Here is a 21,941-nt window from a genome sequence, read left to right as displayed (position 1 = left end):
TAACCATTTATCAATATATTGACAATTCACAGGACAAGACGAAGTTCACAGACGACTGACTATATGAACCATAGGTCCACTTGCTAAACTTTTTTCTATGCTAGAAGAATAATTTAGCCTTATAGCCTTTTTCAAGGTATTTTTGAAGTATTGCTGGTGTTTTGGGTGCATCAACACTTGGGTTATTTCCATTTGGTTTATTATACGAGGCTACAATCACTATCTGAACACTGAAATCCTCAGATTGAAACTTAAAGCTTAGGCTGTAACTAGGGACTTAGTATGTATATCGACAATTTATAGGACAACACGAACCTTACAAAGGATTGTAGGTGACGTAGGACCAGACGCCAGAGCTTTGTTAATCTTCAAGAAGCATTTACAGCTAATATTACGAGGAAATGAGGTTGATTTTTACTGTTTCACAAGAATGCTATCTTTTATACACCCAATATTTGCTTTTTCAAGTAACTACATGTACCAGAAGTACTTACAGGCCAACTCTAACTAGACTTCGACTTATTCTATATCAGGTGCTAAATTTATAAAGAACTATGATTGTGTATATTTCTGAGGAAGTACGCAAAAGCAGATTACCCGATTAAAGTACCTGAAAAACAGATTTTTCTATGTAAGTATATTTTTATTGACTGGATTATTTAACAGATCAAACAGGAGGACTGCAAAATTCATTAAATGTAGTTCTATAGTATAGGTGGTTTCAGAGATATAAAAAAACAAATATAAGATTTCGCTTTTTTTTTGCTTCTGAGGCTAATCGCGACGCTAAGGGTAAATGGCGAGGAAATGTAACGGAGGAGAAACAGTCCCAAAAGTTATGGGCTGCATGTAAGTTAATACCACAGAGATATTACAGTAGGTGTAGGTTCTACCACCAGAAACTTAAAAACTTATTTGCAAAATTTTAAGATAAATAATAATCTGTTAGACTGTAAACATATTTTATATCCATTCTGCTAAAGATCTGCTTTTAACCTATCTGTCCAGGGTTCGAGTCCCTGTCTGGGCGATTACAATTTTTAAATTTTGTCATCGGATCTTTAGCAGAATGGATATAAAATATGTTTACAGTCTAACAGATTATTATTTATCTTAAAATTTTGCAAATAAGTTTTTAAGTTTCTGGTGGTAGAACCTACACCTACTGTAATATCTCTGTGGTATTAACTTACATGCAGCCCATAACTTTTGGGACTGTTTCTCCTCCGTTACATTTCCTCGCCATTTACCCTTAGCGTCGCGATTAGCCTCAGAAGCAAAAAAAAAGCGAAATCTTATATTTGTTTTTTTATATCTCTGAAACCACCTATACTATAGAACTACATTTAATGAATTTTGCAGTCCTCCTGTTTGATCTGTTAAATAATCCAGTCAATAAAAATATACTTACATAGAAAAATCTGTTTTTCAGGTACTTTAATCGGGTAATCTGCTTTTGCGTACTTCCTCAGAAATATACACAATCATAGTTCTTTATAAATTTAGCACCTGATATAGAATAAGTCGAAGTCTAGTTAGAGTTGGCCTGTAAGTACTTCTGGTACATGTAGTTACTTGAAAAAGCAAATATTGGGTGTATAAAAGATAGCATTCTTGTGAAACAGTAAAAATCAACCTCATTTCCTCGTAATATTAGCTGTAAATGCTTCTTGAAGATTAACAAAGCTCTGGCGTCTGGTCCTACGTCACCTACAATCCTTTGTAAGGTTCGTGTTGTCCTATAAATTGTCGATATACATACTAAGTCCCTAGTTACAGCCTAAGCTTTAAGTTTCAATCTGAGGATTTCAGTGTTCAGATAGTGATTGTAGCCTCGTATAATAAACCAAATGGAAATAACCCAAGTGTTGATGCACCCAAAACACCAGCAATACTTCAAAAATACCTTGAAAAAGGCTATAAGGCTAAATTATTCTTCTAGCATAGAAAAAAGTTTAGCAAGTGGACCTATGGTTCATATAGTCAGTCGTCTGTGAACTTCGTCTTGTCCTGTGAATTGTCAATATATTGATAAATGGTTATATTTAAAAAAGAAAATAAACAATGTTGGTAAGCGTCCAGTTGTGGACCCGTCGGTAAAAGGATTTCAGTCTTTATAGACACACAATAATTTTTGTTACACTAAAAATTTGGCAAATAGTCGAAATGTTAAACATTTCGTGTACTTTATCCAGTAAGCCTTAGCTAGAAATACAATAACAGCGTTACAGGCATTAAAATTAAGCAAGCTTAGATATTCTAGTGGCCCATAATAAGTATAAAATATCCTTTAAAATACTCTGACAAATAGTTGTGGGTTATCTGAGATCAAAATTTTCAAGCCCTCTCTCCTGCATAAATAGGCTCTAGAATTCACTAAGCCTCAAAATAATATTAGGGTACATAAAATAAAAAAGCAGATGAAGGAAGAGTGGTGCTGATCTCATCGCATCATCTCCAAAATAGCAAACACAAAAATATACAGAGCCCTATCTGATATATTTAGAAAACTTTTACCTAGTACAACAGTAACAAAATACTCAGAAAACTCTAAAATAAACAAACTTTCGTTGTTATTTGAGTAATAATAAGCCTAAACTTATAAAATAAAAGGGTAGAACTTGCCAAAACATACTTTTGCATCCAAAATATAATTGAAAACTCTTTCTTGAATAGACTAAGAGGTCTTACTTTGGTAAAATAAGCATAAAATTGAAAAATAAAGGGTAAAACTTGACGAAACACACTTCGTGTGTACAAAATTTAATTCAAAACACATTTGAATTGTGTTATTTGAGTAAACGTGGAGAATAATCCTGTAAACTTGGAAAAAAATTTCCCTGTCTCTCTCTCTCTCTCTTTCTCTTTCTCTCTCTCTCTCTCTCTGTGTGTGTGTGTAAGTGTGTATGTGTATGTGTGTGTGTGTGTGTGTGTGTGTGTGTGTGTGTGTGTCCAAAATGTAATAAAAAACACGTTCAAATCGTGTTATTTGAGTAAATATTAGAATAAACTTGTGAAATAAACAGATAAAAGTTGAGAACACACACTTTGTGTGTCGAAAATATACCTAAAACTCTTTCCTGAATAGTATAAATAGTGTTATTTAGGTAAAAATAGGTATAAAATTTTAAAATAATAAGTTAAAAAGTTGTAAAAATATCTTTGTGAGTGCAAAATTTAATAAAAAATGTTGCCTGATTAGTACAAATAGTGTTATTTTGGTAAAAAATTAATATAAAGTTGTAAAATAATAAGTTAAACGTAGAAAAAAAATGTCTTTGTGAGTCCAAAATTTAATAAAAAATGTTGCCTGATTAGTACAAATAGTGTTATTTTGGTAAAAAATTAACTTAAAGTTGTAAAATAATAAGTTAAAAGTTGAAAAAATGTCTTTGTGAGTCCAAAATTTAATAAAAAATTTTGCTGATTAGTACAAATAGTGTTATTTGGTAAAAAATTAATATAAAGTTGTAAAATAATAAGTTAAACGTTGAAAAAATGTCTTTGTGAGTCCAAAATTTAATAAAAAATGTTGCTTGAATAGTACAAATAGTGTTATTTTGGTAAAAATAAGAATAAGCTGTGAAAATGTTTGACATAAAGTCAAAGTTTGGTAAAAAATAAACTCAAAATTAAGTTAAATAGCACACAGTAACATACATTTACTACCTAAATCAATAATCAAAGGGTCCTAGGTTCGTTACCCCTTGATAAAAGCAAATGGTGAAAACTGTAGGCCCCGTCCCTAATAGCTCTCCCTTCTTCATAGTACAGATAAAAAGACCCTGCGCTAAAGCGTCCTGTGCCTTGAAGGCAAACCTGAGCGGAATATTAATTGGCGGCGGAAACCGCATAGCTTCAGAGATTTGACCCTTGCTGCGTATTTCCAGACATCCTTTGTTGTCTGGTTGAATCCCTCCCCTGCCCTACAGCATTGCATAGCTTTCCCCTGTTCTTGCGTACTGATTAACCTTGAAAAAACCGGTTCTGAAAATCTACCGACGCGTTCTCTGATTGGTCAATCAGGTTCCTTCTTTGTCCTGACGTTGTGACGTCATTTGACCTTGACCGCACATCTCCCAAATTCCTTTCTCGTCTACCCTCAGCGCGGAGTTCACCGTCTTCTGTCTAGCGTGTTGCACCACCGTGTTTCATAATATAATGCAATTATTACATAGTACTAATTAATAATATTACATATCGCGGGTTCGAGTACCGGGACCGTCCCAAATCGTAATTGGACCTGTACCTACAGCCATTACCACCGATCATAGCGGTTCATAAACCATAAAAACTTATTTTCAATACTATAAACATTAATATTATCGATTTATACATTACATACTTTGCAGTAATGAATATAAAACCATATGCATAGCGTTTAGTACCTCTAGTTACCTTCTATATACATATTTTTCATAAAATAAATAATTATATATTTATAAAAGTTATAAACATGCAAATACATAAATGTAAAGTATTCTAAGTACTTGCTAATAAATTCTAAGTACGTGCAAATTAGTTATAAGTACGTGCAAATAAAAGACCACCCATGGAGAAAACAGACGTTGGCGCGTTCCTCTACTACTCAGGTAGCAGATTATTTGAAAATACAATAATATTTTTAGCGCTCAATCCTTTGTTTATTTGTTTACCTTCACTTTCAGTGACTTTCCTAAAGGTGTCTCTACTTCCGGAAATGCCTTGAGAAATGTATTATAAAGCTGTGTTCTATGCAAAAGCCTCAATTTTGTTCATGAACCTTACCATCTCATGAACTTGTAAGAACTGTTAGAATCGTTTCTTTATTTCATTTCCTCTGTATGAAATTCCGTTACTATTTTAATAAATCGCTGCATTGCAACAATATGAAGAAGAGCAGTAATGTCTCTTGCTATATTCTTCTACTCTTTAATGTTTCTTTATAAACTTGAAATAACTAACTAAAAATGAAGACACCTAAACAGTCGACGTGTCCGTATATCGTGAGGAAAATGGTTCCAGAAGGAAGAAAAACACCACGTCATTTCTATGACACCATTAAGCAGCGACAACTGGTTGGTTGTCTTCCATCACAAAGAGAAAACTTCCTGCAAATTGTGGATAGACTGCAAATGAACAGAACGATATTTGATACTATCGGGCAATTCATCACCGAAAACTGACTTCAACATCATGTTCATACAAGGCATCCAAGAAGGTTTTCTCAAATATTATATGCAATAAAGTAAAGTAAAGTGTTCCCCTGTGCATAGCACCACGCCATGAAGGCGTATAGGGGGTGTGGGGGTAACGCCCCACACTTTCTTGATCCGGTCGTGAGTGGGGATGATGTGATCAGCATCACGCCCCTGACCGCCTTTACCCCCCAGGGTTTCACCCAGGTACCCATGTTATTCGACGCTGGGTAGGCGCCGGGGCCGCTTCCACCGTTAGAAAAGTTCCCGGATTTGAACCGGCCGGGGATCGAACCCGGGACCTTGAGCATGGTAGTCAGACGCGTTACCGACTGAGCCACCGCCGCCACCAATATTTAATTATATTATATTATATATTATAATATATATTATATTATGTTATATTATTATATGCAATAATATTAAATATTTTTATTGAAAATATGAAGTTAAGATTGTGAGAAGGGTACTAAGTGAGAACTGAGCATTCCTGATAGATTTATGTATTATCGACACAACAATCCTAACTATGCGGCCTATACTGCGCAAATGCGGCTTCAGTATAATTGTCCCAAAGTGGTTCACCCCTCCCCCCACACCTCCTCAGTCCTCTGATATCAACCCCGTCGAACACCTGTTGAAAAACTTTAAAAAGACAAGACAAAAGTCCCATCAACTCAAAGACTTCGAGAGGAACTGGTAATAAAGGTATTACCCCCCCCCCCCCAAGCTAGTGGATACAAAAATAAGTTATAATAAGGAATTCATTTCTCACAACACAAGTTGGTAATTTTCGTTTCTATTTTTTTACAAATTTGGTTTGTAATGTGATATTTCCGATTATTATTTAAGCGGAAGAATGTTTTAAATTTGTATTTCAAATCTGGGACAATTTTATGTTTTTCTCTTATTTTTGTTATTATGTTAAATAAACATAATGCTCAGTTACATATGAAGTTTGTTACAATCATTATCGGACAATACTTGACTGTCCGAATAATTATGCTAGCCTTGGTGTATACATAGTTTAATAATAGGATAAGAAATTCATTGAAGTACGGGTATAATCGCCCTCTGTCCCTAGATTTTTATACAAATCAACTGTAGCAAGACTCAATGTTGCAAATAATTTCACTTTTTTAACATAATCAACTAAAAATGAATGTCACGTTTCGTTTGAAGAACGCTAAGTGTTACACGTGAAAGCCTCAAGAAACACGCCTGTCAAAACAAAACAAAAAAGTTTCGTAAAAAAAAGCTGTCAGACATGTTCTGATCTGATGTTTATATAGCAACTGGTCCAGTTGCAAACTCTCAATGCGTGCCAGCAGGTTACGTTTCAAACCGTCCGCAAAATGGGAATGGCGCTGCTGTTACATGCACGTGCTTTCTTGGGGACAAATTATCATGCGCATGGCACAAACCTTAGTAGCGATAGCTCAGGACCTATTAAAGCTGAAACGATTAAATTAAAAAAAGAAACTGAAATCGTAGACTTCATACTAATTTTGATCTTTGACACTAACATACTTTTAAAGCATGATGTTGAATATCTTTAATGTCAGGCAATAATCTTGAATTTTTATCGTTATTTTATGCCGATTTTTTGCTTCTTTGAGGCAGTCGCGACGATGAAGATGAATGATGAGCAGATAAAATTGAAGAAACACCCATGCCCAACCCAGAACTCGAACCTGGAGCCTACAGCGAAGTTATGAACTGGTATCTGAACGTATTTTTTATTATGTGTATGATTGTTGATGATTGCACTTGGTTATTGAAAGTCGTCTTTTTACTTTCTTAGGTTGTGATGATGAACGATGATTAGAAGCAACTCAATGGAACACGTACTCATTAGACGAGACTCAACCCCTAAATCTTTGGATGATAGATCATGATCAGCTCGATTATTGAGGTCACATCGCTCTGTTGAGGATATATTTTCATGAGATACGTGCAATATGCTTTCATCACGAAATTATTTGAATAATATTAAAAATTTTGACCGTAAGTTTAATTTTAAGCATGTTTAAAACGTCTGTCATTTTGAAGACGTAGAATATAATAAAGTCTACAGTGTCTTTCGGCATGAATACGGGCGCCTCTATATCACACAACCGAACTTCTCGGTTCGAGTTGCGGCCAGGGCATGGGTGTTACATTGTGGATGTATTTTCATCAACTTGATCTCATTATTCATCCTTACAGTCATAATTATCCAAAAGCGATGTAAAATAAGAAAAAAATAGGAGACGATTACTTTGCTAAAGGCAGTGGGTGTGAGCAGTGGCGGCGATTAGGGGTGGGCATGCCCTCCCCCCCACTTTTGCCACTTTTGCCCCCGCACTATGCTAAACCTTACGTATCAAGGAAAAGTAAACTGTCCTTGCCCCCCCCTCAAGTTTAGGCACCTTGCCCCTCCCAGTTTTGGAACCCAACTGCCGCCACTGATTGTGAGCGAAAGTGCAATACATGACCTTCCCGGAGGAATCTCAAATATCAACGTCTTTTCCTTGCAGAAGATCCTGCAAACAGGTTTCGTCCAGGCTATCTCGATACATCTGTGGAGTATACTGTAGTATTGTCCTCCATTAGTCCATAAGTGTGATCCGTCCCTTATACATCCACAGCTTATGAAGTTAGAGAATTTAGTCCACAGCAAGACAAATTTTGTCAAAGTACTTTATTTTTATAATAATTTGCTATATCCTTCCTAACTTTATAGATGAGTTTCATGTGAAGTCAGGATGCGCACAGCCGCCATGTTTGCGGCCAATTTTATTTGTCGTTTGCAAGGAAATATCCACCACGTAGCGTTCGTTACATCTGCACCAACTGCACGCTTGTTTTAAATCACGTATTTCCGTGTTACAGATCCCACCCGCCTGCTTGAATTCCGTAAATGCTTGCAAGAACTGGTCTCAATCATGGCTGCTCGAAGCCACAATCCAACAGTTTGTGATATAGGTGAAACACATCTATATACTTGATCATAGTTACCAATTCACCATTCACAAGTGTCATTATTCTATGCACAGAAACTAGCCTAGCTATGATGAGATTAAGTTTGTCAATGTATACAAGTTCTATGGAAGACTAATGCACTCAGAATTATGCTTCCAATTAACAAATACCCACATCCTACTTCTTACATAGAGCTTATATTATTCGTTCATAGATGGCAGACCAAAGCCATTAATAGTAAGTGGTTACAAAAAATGGGCACACTTAATAGTTGATAATTGTTTTCAAATACTTTATATATATACATATTAACTGAACCCAGAAGATTGAGAAAATATAATGTGTAGTTAACATTTATTAATAGCAATTCGCAGTTAAAATTAAACTCTTCCAAATGAGAATATTCTTTACAAATACATATTGAAAGTGAGAAGAAAATTTCAATGAATAGTCATGTGTTCTCAATTTTTTCATTCAAGAGATGTAATAATTCCTTTCAAGATACGTTTTCAACATGTTAAACACCAGTACATTTGCAACGATATTCTTAACCCTTCATCCTATACTGCTAAAACTCTTTATTCCACTATCGCACTCAACCAGTGTCAAAAACCCGAGGCATTAAGTGACCTTACAAACAAATCAGACAAAAAAGAATGATCCTCATAATAATTAACAGACCATGCACAGAAGTGTCAATTACATACTACGAACTACTTACGACCTTGCCCTATACCTCACAACCATATTATTTATACCGCAACATTGTGGGTTGGTTGAAAGAAAGTTGATATTACCAAAAACCACTCACTCATCATAACAATTATGCTCTATAAGGGGCTTCTCATTAAAGGATTCTTGAACTGACTTTCCCTTTAGCTATTTCGTTGCTACAAGCCCACAGAATGGCACATTGCCCTATATTATATGCATCTGGAGCGTTACTTTACAAGGTTATCTTAATTAAAAATTCTTGGAAATAGGAGGACTATTTCTTTTATAGAGGTTCTCTTGGCTCCTTCTTAAACAGTGTCTTCATCCGCTCAAGAATGTTTGAAAATATTCGATTGTTGTTACAACACGCCATTGAAATCCAGGAGCAACTAATATTAAACTAATTTAATGTACACCAATTGTATTATTTAGCCTCAGTTTAGTAAGGTTTAAATGATATATTTTACTTTCGCTTTTTACGTTACCCTTCTTAAAGGATTCTTAGTTGTACATGTACACCCAACGGCAAAGAAATGGTAGGCGATTTGTCCATCATCATTTTCATTCAATCTGTTTTCCACAATGTAACAATCATGAATTGAAATAAAACGTCAATAAGTAGAGGACAGCATCTACTTCGCATTAATAGAATTTCATTAAAAAAAAAAAAAAAACAGACTGTAGAATAGCGATGATCAATTTGCCTAGTATTATCTTTGCCGTTCGCTGTACCTGGCTACTCTGATTTAACTTTCCCAACTTCCATTCTAGCTTCTAGCTGCAGTATCGTGTGAAACGTCTTACTCCGCCAATGCATTCTTACATCCTAGCCTGCGCAATGGTACGTGACGTCATCATAGGTAGGCGAAACACAAGGATACACAAGCGTTTCGCAAGATCCCGAAGATCAGGAAAAAGCTTCCCGATCCGATCCTGCTTTCGGAAAATAATCCTAATTTAAGGATCTCAGAAAAATTACTGGAAATTTTCAACTTTTCGGGAATGCTGAATCTTCTAGAAATGCCTACTCTTCAGGGATCCCAACCCTTCGAGATATCCCGACATTTCGGGAACTCTAGATTTTACTGATTGAGTCGTCCGGAGAAACAACGAATAATATGAAAATATTTTCTGCTTCTTCCCTAAACCCAGGTAAGTGAGAGATAAAACGTATTTTGTAGCAAAAATATCGAAATAGTGATTACAATGTGAGGAGTTTGGCATATCGTAAGCACAATGAAATTAAATGGATACAATTCGTAGATGATTTGTACAATACCTAAGTTATGTTATAAAATTGAAGTAATTAATGACGTTTATTCCTCTACAACAGTCAGGTACACTGCTACACAATTGTCATTAACCGATTATATTGTAATGACAAAAAGTACTTTTGAATAATACTTTTGGTAAGAATTTGCAGTTTTCTCATAATCCTTAAAGAGTCCCACTACAAGGCTCTCCCATCTATAGCGGTCTCATTCCTATAGGCTTCCTTGCTTTGTAATAACTTGCCTTCAAATGTTGACATATTCTGGTCAGAACAAAGTTTCCGATAATCGTCAAGAATGTACGTGTAACTTGTTTTCTGTGCCATCTTGTATTATACTGTTTTCTTTTCTTGATGTTTTACTGCCGTTACTATTTAAGTATAAAATTGTCATTCAGTGCTGTATCTGAAACTTTAAATAAATAAATAAACACTTAATCATGCAAAAGCGTTTCACTGAAATGCATTAATTTTTCTGTTATTTATCGTGTTTTAGCCTCCATGAATATGCCTCCTATTGTTAAAAAGTCTTTGAAAGCAATTATAAAAAAACTCAAACCTATAAAGCTCTAAATTTAGTAAAATGAACATATATTTCGAAAGGAAAAATTACATGTGTGCATTCAAAATTTCACGTCATGTTAATGAATTTTTCATCACGGCAAAGTTCTGAGTTCTAAAATTTTCCACTCAAGAGAGAGAACAATAAAAAAAAGGTTAACAATTGAGGAAGTTTTCCCATAAGGAAACGGTAATAAGGATATGCATAAGAAATATCCACTACTATATTTCCCCTTGTGACTTCAGTGGATATGTTTATGGATAAAAAACTTTCGCCGTCTTCCTGTACAGTTCATTATGGCATTCGTGCGCTTTAAAGCAGGTGCTTTTGAGGTTTATAAAAGGGAAGGCGACGACATATTAATGTATGTGCAATATGTTTAACTTGGGAAAGGCTCAACGACATGCTTGGTTGGTTACGTAAGTGGTTGTTCAGCTTTTCATCGCCTTGAGAAGATAACCATGTGACTCTCAAATCCAATTCTTTCCGCTCTGTTGAACACCTCAAATTATGAATTTCGATAAGGATATTTTCTACCGTTTGGACTCCAATTAAAAATTAATCAGTAGTTCTACATAAAAACGAATTACATCTAAATTTAGCTTATTCAATTCTGCGTTGATCTGTGGCAACAACATTTTTATTCGAGTAAGCCTTCGTTTTTTTTTCTTTTTGAGAACAAAAGTGCCATTCTTTTGATGTTTTCCAACCGACCCCTCTTTCTGAAATTCTATAAATAAAAAAATTGTGGTCTAATCGTGAGGTATATAATTTTAAAGCAGTTCAGGTAGAAAGGTTTCACATACAATTCTTAATTTTCAACCTTTTTGAATCGTCCGGAAATAGAAGACTTTTTCTTAGTATTGGGTAGTCCTACAAATATGATATAGGGCTTGTTTTGAAGCTTTTGATTGAGTTGATGTTTTAAGTTCGCTTTATGCACAGTAAGGCTAATTGGAACTGGACCTACAGTTTAAGGTGGGATCCGAGCCACTTTGTGTCTCTACAGGGTATCGAACCCGGGACCCCTTGATTACAAGGCGACGACGTGCGGCATCGAGGAGGCTTGTTTTGAAGCTTTTTGCAACTGTTTTCAAAACCCATTATCATTGTCAATTCACATTTCGAAACCGATTTCAAACGGAGTAAAGATGTGTGTTGAAAGTGGCAACAGCCCTTAGTTTTCACGGTACAATGGACATCGCTGTACCGCCCGAACAGATGTCGGATTTCTACGTTGCGTGCAAAATTTAATGATTTTGACGTAATCTTACGGTTGTGTAAGGCAGCTTAAACGTCGCAACCGTATCACCGTAACATGCATATCGGTTAGATATGTGCCTCAACAACAAAGGTGGACACATAGAGCATTTGTGAGGTGTATACAAAAACTTGGAAGGTTTTTCGCTCTGTCGGCATAGGGATTATCACTATCAATCGTATCATTTATCTGTATTAAATTTCTAAAATGGTTCACAGACTTATATTATTCGTTCATAGATGACAGTCCAAAGCAATTAATATCTATTGGTTACAAAAAGGGCACACTACTTAAAAGTTGATATTTGTTTATAAATATTTTATGTACGTATTAATTGAACCCAGAAGACTGGGAAAATATAATGTGTAGTTAACATTTGTTAATAGCAATTCGCGGTTAAAATTAAAGTCTTTCAAATGAGCACATACTTCACGAATACATATTAAAAGTGAGAAGAAAATATCAAGTAAATAGTCCTTAAGCGTTCTTCTTCACTAATGGTTTTCATTGAAGTGCTGTAACAACTCCTTTTAAGATGCGTTTTTAACATGTTAAACATCAGGATACATGCTACGATATTCTTACCCCTACTCAGCGAAACGTTTAGGGAGGAACATTTCTAGGATGAACAATATTAACCAAAAAAATAATGCATGAATTGCAAAATCAGAATATACTTATTCACTGAACCATTCAAATGTTCCTAAATTGCGCCTTCGCTGATGCTCAGAAAGGGTAATCGGGACTGGACCTACAGTTTAAAGTCGGATACGAAACTACCTCCAGCCGGAATCAAACTTATGCTCTCTTGCTTCCAAAGCGACAACACTGGTTCGATTCCGAGTGTAGACACATTGCACAGTGGTTCGGATTTAAATTAAAATTGTAGGCTCAACCACGATTATACTCTGTCCCAGCTAACTGTGGAGCAACCAAATGCAAACAAGTGTCTGCGCAAGTAGTGACGCGAGACGGCTCCACCAATGAACAGGTAAGGGAAACGGAATTGCGTGGAGTGGGGGAAAGCGACTTCAGTTACCAGTCCTCGCAGCAGCGTGCACTGCTTCGTTCTGGTCACTCGATTTCCTTCGCTTCTATGACGCTAGCGCGGCCTTGCTCCACAGTTATCTGGGACAGGGTATAGACTATCCGGGCATATAATGGATTTCACTTTTAAGAAACATTGACTTTAGCTATCAGAGAAGTCCACCCATGCTGCGACTCGAACTCGGAAACTTCGATGACGAGTTCATGAATCGACCACCGAGACTGTTGTGAAAAAAGCAGGCCACCTGGTCAAGTCACTAGATCTATGCTGATCGCATTCCCAACTGGCGGCCGACCTACTTTTTGCTACATAGCTCTACGAGTCCACCAATCGTCTTTGAGGGTGTGTGCCTCGATAAGTGTCAACAACCTCATTTGTGAAATAAGAGCTGTAGGGGTAACATCGCTCTCCCGTTATAACGTATTGTACAACTTTTATCCAGTAACGGTGCTGATTAACTCTCCCTCTCCCCCGTTTTACAGTAGCTACGTTTGGCAACATGCTGTGTATCCGACGCTCGTTTGTTTTGTCCCGCCAGGAACTTTCGGGTGCCTTGCGACTCGAAAATGCCCGATGTCAGTCGAAGATAATTCAACTGATCGCTGATTCGTTGCCTTCCAGCCGCCAGTTGAACTTGAGAGCGGTATAGTAACAACATGGACAAGTTGGATACACTGCAATACATCTACGGTACTTACCCACGGGAGTGGCGTCACTGGATACACATACTCCACCCCTCCTTCCACCGACAGGAAAAGCGACCACAGAAGATAAGAAAGAATGAGGCATGCACGACCACTCATGTTGACATGTGATATCTGGAAAGAGATTTTAATATTATAAGTTGTAATCAGCAGAATCAAAGTTCACCATACATACTTCTACATAATATACGTAGGTACTTATTGTAAAATTGTTCAGATCACATCTAAATATGAAATGCATACGATACAAAAATTCCTGTCTTTATCCTATAGAGGATTACAAGTACTGTTCTACAAAGAAGATATGAACCCTTTGGCGAGCGAAGGGATCTTTGGTGATGCAATCAGCTGCTTGCCATGTAATACTGCCCCTGCGTTGCCAAAATGTGTGGTAATCTTTAACACACCGTAGTCAACTTTATTCGGTAATACGTTTTTGTATCACTTAGAGAAAGCAGAAAAGTAATATTTAACGATTTTGAAGTTCTTCACAACTGGACAAAGTGAGGGACGGGAGTTTTACACGGAGGCACAATCAGAAAAGCGAGATCAGAAAACAAATGACTGTCTAACTTTCGTTCGTGAATTGCCGTTGGTTTTTTCTTTTCATGGCAAGATTGTAAATATTATTTGGTAATGAAACTGCGAACAGGTGCAAAAAAAAGCGTTAAAAACCACATAACCATACCACTTGTTCATAATTTTTTTTCACACAAATTACTTATTCACTTTCCTTAACACAGATATTTTTTCTATTTTTAACTTTAAGTTAATTGCGATGATTTGAATGAATGATATCAGAGAAACTGTTTGAAAGTGTGCACGCAGAGAAGCAGCAATTTCTAATTTCGTTAGTTAAACAATTGACCCGTTCGCCAATCAAGGCGGAATTTTTTTTTAATATTTTGTGTTCTTTCATCACTTTGAATATATAGGAGGGTCACTATTTATATTTTGAGCCTAACAATGAAAAAACAGGAATTTGGCATTGAAAACTGCTTTATTGTTTTTCGATGTATTCTCCTTTATGGTCAATACACTTTTGCATTCGTTCGAACCATTTGTCAAAGCAGTTTTTCCAATCTTCTTGAGACACCTCCATAATATGGTTTTTGAACGCATCAACGGCGTCTTCCGCCGACGAAAATCGTTGTCCACGCTATTTATTCTTGACATTCGGGAACAAGAAGAAGTCATTGGGTGCCAAATCAGGACTGTACGGCGGATGACCCATCAATTCGATTTTTTGACTGTTCATAAAGTCGGTTGTTAGACGAGATGTGTGACAGCTGGCATTGTCTTGATGAAGAATGATCCGACGGTGTTTGTTTGTTTTCCGTATTTGACCGAAGACCTCTGGCAAACAAATTGTTGTGTACCATTCAGAGTTGACCGTTCTACGTTCCTCTAAAGGCACAGTTGCCACATGACCAGTTTTCCCAAAAACACAGGTGACCATTTGTTTCCATGTGCTTCGAGCGCGGACAACTTTTGTTGGATTGGGTTCATCTTGAAACACCCATACAGTCGACTGCTGTTTACGTTCCGGCTCATATGCATATATCCATGATTCGTCACCTGTTACAATCTTATATACATACGTCTTTTGAAGCACCACGATTGTATTTATTGAGCATTTGTTTGCACCGATTGACGCGAGCGTCTTTTTGAGTTTTTGTCAAATTGTGTGGGATCCAACGAGAACATACCTTTCTCACAGCTAAATGATCGTGTAATATTTTATATATGCTGGTGGAACTAATGCCTATGGTTGCTTCAATCTCACAGTATGTCACATGACGATCTTGCAGTATTAGGTTTTGCACAGCATCAATGTTTTCTTGAACAACAACTGATTTTGGACGACCTTCGCGAATCTCGTATGTGAGCGAATGGCGGCCACGATTAAATTCGTTATAGCAGCGTTTCACAGTGGCAAAGGATGGGGCTTCATCGCCAAATGTGGAAGTAAGTTGATCGATGCACTCTTGTCTTGATAATCCACGTCGAAAATCGTAAAAAATCATCGCACGAAAATGTTCACGAGTTAATTCCATTTTATTGTTGTCGCGCAATCTCCAAGGCAACATAAACAACACAAATCAAGCTATTGACAAAACCTTTGAAGTACGTTATGGTCAATAATGCCAGATGATTCCGTGCAAACGTCAAATCGCGCCTAACTTCAATCAGTGTTGCCAAGGCTCAAAATATAAATAGTGGCCCTCGTATTTTAGACCCTCATGCCTAATTTTAAAAGTTGCTAAGAAGTTACAACACGCATTTTCTTTACCATGAAAAGTTTTGTGTTTAAAGAAAAAAACTCCTCAAGACTACGCTGGCATATTGTCTGTGGAGCAGATTTGTAAAATTTGCCCCAAGAATAATTTGTTCTCGCCTCGGGCGAGCTGGGGGGGGGGGGGGGGCGAGGTGGAAAAGTATTCTCCTTTTCTCCTTTAATTCGCATTCTGCTCAAGAACATGCTGACTGTTGACAGTATGAAAAACACTAATCCAGGCAAAATTCTGATATACTTACTCTTCTTTTGCACAGATGCTAGATTTGTCAGCAAGATTTGCATAAAGTTGTGGTTGATACACGGTACACTTGATGAGACTCATGCGCTTTTTCATAGCGTGACTTACGATGTTTGAATCTTACTCTTAAGCCAACTTTATGTACAAAAAGGATAATCGGCACTGGAGCTACAGTTTAATGTTGGGTCCGAACTACTACTTATGTGCCTCCACCGGTATCGAACCGGGAAACACTTGATTACAAGGCAAATACCACTAGGCCATCAGGGAGGCCCAACAGTGTAGCGTTAGGGACTGTGAAACTGTTCGACTGGACTAACGTTTCTCAGCAACGAATAATGCCTTCCGTTGTGCATAAAGCATATTTTGCACCTATTTAGTTCATATTTGCATGTATATTTAATGTAATTTTAATTGCATAACTTTATGAGGGCCCTAGTTTTTATCATTAATGAAGGTAATGAGTCAGTGTGCAAATTAAGCTTTATGATTGATTGATTTGCTTTAATTTACTTCGCCGTTTGTGCCACTTTTGGCTAATTTGCGAAGATGGGGATGAGTGATGATGATATGATGAAATTGATGAATGGACACAAACATCCATGCCCAGACCGGGATTCGAACCCGCGCCCCCTGGCGTCGTAGCGCGATGTGCTAACCACTCGGCCATGGGGGCCGGTTTTCAGCGCGTTGATTGATTGATTGAATTGTTATATTAAGTACACTTTATGCACAGAAAGGCTAATCGGGACTGGACCTATAGTTTAAAGTGGGATCCGAACCACTATGTGCTTCCACCGGGTATCGAACCCGGGACGCCTAGATTACAAGGCGAGGACGCTCTTCTACTTTGGTTACTGCTGGGGTTTATTTATTAATTCGTTTTGGCTACCAGTGCGCTATCGGGGAGTCCCTTTCAGCGCGTTGTAATACATAGAAAGAATATTGAAACTAAATTTGAAACAATCATCCATTGCGGTTTTAGCTGGTGTCGGATCATCGCGAAATAGAGTTCTTCCATTTCTCCACACATTCTTCATATTAGATACTCAAAATATGCTTCCAACATAACGATTCGCTGTTTGGCAGTAAAGCTTAACGCTCCCTGAGACGCAAAGCAACGCCGCAACAAACCCAATTCTGGCGTCTCAGTGAGCGATAATCTGTAAGATAACCTGCAGACTTCTGGCACGGAAATTCCATGCTTTGGTTCCGTGTGTTTTCCTGCTGTGGGCGTTACACCAATTGATTACAATAGAAGCAGACAACAGAAGTTCTGGTTCCGCATTTCTCGACGTCTCAGTGGGCGATGTGCTTAAAAGATATTGTTGACAAAGTGTGATTGTACGTCTCACACAAAGGACTGTAAAAGCGATACTGCTCTAACCTCTAAACATAAGATAAACTCGTCCTTGAAGATCAAACCAATCCCTACTGACAGGCTTGCCAACTCATCTAGATGAATGTCTTGGTAGCTTTCGAAAGCACTGTATTTGCCATGGCAGTAGAGTAAAGGTTTTAGTCTGGGAGCTCTTTTATACAGTAAATAATAAACTAACTAACTAACTCTCTAGCCTTCTTAAACCCGAAGGTTCAAGCTGCAGCAACACAGGCCTTCCACATGTCCCTATCCTGCGTAAGATCTATATACTCTTTTCCATCCCTACCGATTTCCTTTAGGTCCATCTCAACATTATCTCTCCATCTTCGTCTTGGCCTTCCTACAGGTCTCTTTCCATCATGTCTCCCAACAAGAATCCTGTAAACTCCTCTTTCCTCTCCCATACGTGCCATATGGCCTGCCCACATAAGTCTTCTTGATTTAATCATTCTAATAACATGTGGACATGAATACAAATTATGTAGTTCTAAATTATGTAACCTTCTCCACTTACCTGTCTCCTCATCCCTTTTAGGTCCAAATATTTTCCTAAGGATCTTATTTTCAAATACTCTCAATTTATGTTTCTCTTTCAATGTAAGGGACCAAGTTTCGCATCCATATAATAATACAGGCAAAATTACTGTTTTCTATATTTTAACTTTTAGTTTTTTAGATATTAAACGAGAAGACAAATGTTTGTGAAGAGAAAAGTAACTTGCATTTCCTCAATTAAGCCTGCTTTTTATTTCCTCTTTAATATCATTTTCATTTCTTAGTATTACTCCTAAGTACTTGAATTTGGAAACTGGTTCAAGCGAGTTGTTATCAATAATTAGATTTTGATTATTACCTAACGCTTGGTTTCGGCCTGTAAGCATATATTTAGTTTTCTCTTTGATAACTTCCAAACCTCTGCTTTGAAAAATATTTTAGCATTATTCGTAATTGTATTTATATCATCCCCCAGTAAGTCTGCATCATCTGCATATGCTAGAAACTGAGTGACACCGTTTAATTTTAGTCCTTAGTTGTTAGTTTCATTTACGTATTCTAAGGCAAAATTAAAGAGCAATGGAGATAATGCATCTCCATGTTTTAACTTATCAATTGCATTTATTTTTGTATGAACAGTAAATAATAGGTTATTTAAAAATGTAAGTTCAGATGCGAAGTAGGATGCAATTGTATAAAGGTTAAATAACTTTTTTTTTTCAGAATGATAGTCCAGTGGTGTTTGTTCCAAAGTCAAGAATCCGCAGGGATTTTTAAAAAATCCTTCTGCAGGGGATGACAATTTTTGTAGGGGAGGAAATCACCGGTACCCCCCCTTAACACTGTAATGAGTGCGAAACTATGCCCTGCTCCTCCCCACCTACGGCGGTCTTGTCTTGATGCTAGGTGGCGAAAACTCTCTGAAAGATTGTGCCGCATGACAGACACCCCATTGTTATGAAATAACTTGAGACAGAAGGAAACGAGGTCGTTTCATATCAGGAAGAAAACCTCCGCGAAGAAGTACTTGTAGCAACATTTTGTTCCATTCTTCCCGGCGCCTTGTTCCCGCGGCTGAGAACAACCGACCGTTTCTGAATTTGGCTGCTTAGCTGCAGATTGGAGTCGCTGATAAGAAAGAAGCCGAGACAAAGGAAAGAGTCAGGCAAAGGGACGTCCCAAACCTTCTTAGCATTTACGTCACTACCCAGTGGCAAATAAAGAAATTATTTGACCCGTGTTGGTAGTGGGGACGCCAAATTTTTAAGTAAAAATAATTAACATACACTATTCGTTTAATTATGGAATGGAATCATGGAAGTGAAAATATCGGGTCAAAATTCAATGCCTGCAAAGAAAGGAGAATTATGATAGATAATGTTATTGGATATGATTTTAAGAATTGCCACTTTGATACTTAAAATAATACGGGTCTTTCCTTCCCCTTTGTGCGCCTGACGGCGCCACGCTTGGCGGCCGCACAGACGCCAACTCCTGTCAAATTACGTGCGATATCTCCGCTATGGAAGCCGCTAGCTTCGAAATGACTTCAAGTTCTCAGAATTATAGTTACAATTACATTCAAAATAAGCACGTTAATTGTCACGAGTGATGTTGGAAATGTTGTCCTCGTGCATCCCCTCGTTTTTGGCATGTTTTTAGGCAATTTCGAGTAGCTTTGGTAACAAGACACGCTAAATGGACACTTAAGTTTCCTAACAGCTCGAGGCGTCAGTGTTCCAACTGAAACACATGGCATAACTTGTGGATTTCCTTCTTAACCCCATTCCATTTCAGTAATTTCGCGATCTCAGTTCAGTCGTATTTTTAAAGTGGTTACGTGTTACAAGTGTTCTTGCGATTTGTTTTATATAGTGATTATTAAGCATATAGTGTTCTAGTGTTATTTGTATTTTGCTATAGTTTTTATAATGGAACATATGCGCAGAGTAAAACAAAACGTAGGGCCTCTCCGATGGCGCAGTAGTACCTTCGTCGCCTTGTAATCAAGAGGTCCTGGGTTCGATTCCCGGTGGAGGCGCATAGTGGTTCGAATCCCACTTTAAGCTGTAGGTCCAGTCCCGATTAGCCTTACTGTGCATAAAATGGACTTAAAACACCAACTTAATCAATCAATACAACAAAAGGTTTTTATGTACTATTAGTATTGGATTACAAATTCTTGAAGGGATGTTCATAGACGATTTTCAACAGAATTCCCAGGTGTGCCTGTTCCACACAGAAATACCGTGCGAAACTTTGTGAACAAATTGAGAACGAGAGTCGGATAAATTTCTGTAAATGAATTATGGGGAATGTTAGTGGTGGGGTAGTTGATCCACTTTTAATATTCTTCTCTAACGAAGCAAGATTCCATTTACAGTGAACAATGGAACCTTACTTCCGTTGTAATCATTTTGAATAACCTTTTTTTCTAAATTTAATTTTATTTGAAAAAAACTATTCTTTTATCACATTTTGATAAAAAAATTGACTTTATCTTTCCTTTCCCAGCAACAATGGGACCTTTCGTTCATCGTTGAACTCGTTATGAAAAGGCATATCTAGCCTTTTCCAAATTTAATTTTCTTTTAAAATAACTCACTATCCTGCAGTACTTTTATCACATTTTGATCACAAGAAGTGTCTTCCTTCATCTGTCCTTTTTCATCAACAATGAGAGAGAGCTTTTGTTCAATTGTTGTACTTTCAGATTTGCAGCCTTGTTTAAATTTAACTTTCTTTAACAATCTCGCATTTCTGCAATGTTTCTATCACATTTTTATCGCATGTTGTGCCATTTTCCAGTTTCCGCCAAATTTAGGGAAATCAACCGATTCAGTGTGCATGGCTACATGGGCGTAAGTGTTTGGCGCTCATCTCGTGACTCGAACCCGCGACATCTCAATCTCTAAACTAACGTGGCTTCTTCTCCCGTTCCTCTTTTGTCACCCTGACTTATCGGTTAGTGTTAGTAAAGTGTTTATCTATAGGGGAAATTGTAAAATAAAGTCTATGCCACAAACCTTTACACATTAAAAGAACTGAAGGAGAATATCAGGAGAGAAAATGTAGCAACGTCAGAAGCTGAACTGTTGCATGTAAATGGATATTTCCGAAAAACATGCCAAAAACGTGTGGATGCACGAGGACAACACTTCCAATATCCCCTATGACAAGGTACGTGCTTATTTTGATTGTATTTGTAACTATAATTCTGAGAACTTGAAGTCATTTCGAACGGTTTCCATAGCGGAGAAATCACACGCGATTTGACGGGAGTAGCCGTCTGGGTGGCCGCGAAGCGGGCCGCCGTCAGTCGCCCAAAGAGCAGAAATAAATTCTCTGCGATTAACAAAAGTTTTCATCACTATAGACTGAAAGAATTCTCCCAAGTTTAATTAGTAACTGTTTTCAAAATGTTACATAATTTTTATATGAGATTTTTTCGGTGTCCTATATTATTTACACCATCCACTGTCATCACTATTACAAATCTAAGGGAGATTAAATAAGGGCTTATAAACAGAATGAGGCACTAAAAACTCGCAGAAATAAGCAGGAGAATAAGAACAAAATAAAAAATAGGTAATAATCGTTCTGCACATCGCCCTACGACGCCAGGGGTCACAGATTCGATTCCTGACCTAGCCTGTCCTGGGCATCACTCATCTCCATCTTCGAAAATTAGCCAAAAGTGGCACAAAAAGCGAAATAAAATAAATTAAATCAAATCAAACTAAACGTGCTGAACATTTTTCATTATTTTCATGGATTAGACACTGAAAAAACTGTTATCTTCAACTGTGAAACATGAATACCACTCAC

General features: G+C 37.2%; 1 protein-coding gene across 2 annotated transcripts in view; it reads right to left on the bottom strand.

Moving 5' to 3' along the window:
* Positions 1–21,941, bottom strand: part of LOC145997243 (uncharacterized) — a 252,723-nt gene that overhangs the window by 142,017 nt on the left and 88,765 nt on the right. For both annotated transcript variants that reach the window (XM_083134072.1, XM_083134073.1), the window contains exon 2: positions 13,695–13,814. In XM_083134072.1, coding sequence (XP_082990198.1) covers positions 13,695–13,799 — 105 coding nt within the window. In that variant the 5' untranslated portion in view covers positions 13,800–13,814. The remainder of the gene's footprint in view (positions 1–13,694; positions 13,815–21,941) is intronic.

The sequence above is a fragment of the Lepisma saccharinum genome, chromosome 13 (genome assembly GCF_977018435.1).
Source record: "Lepisma saccharinum chromosome 13, izLepSacc3.1, whole genome shotgun sequence".
Classification (NCBI taxonomy): domain Eukaryota; kingdom Metazoa; phylum Arthropoda; class Insecta; order Zygentoma; family Lepismatidae; genus Lepisma; species Lepisma saccharinum.
This window is presented reverse-complemented; position numbering and strand designations above follow the sequence as displayed.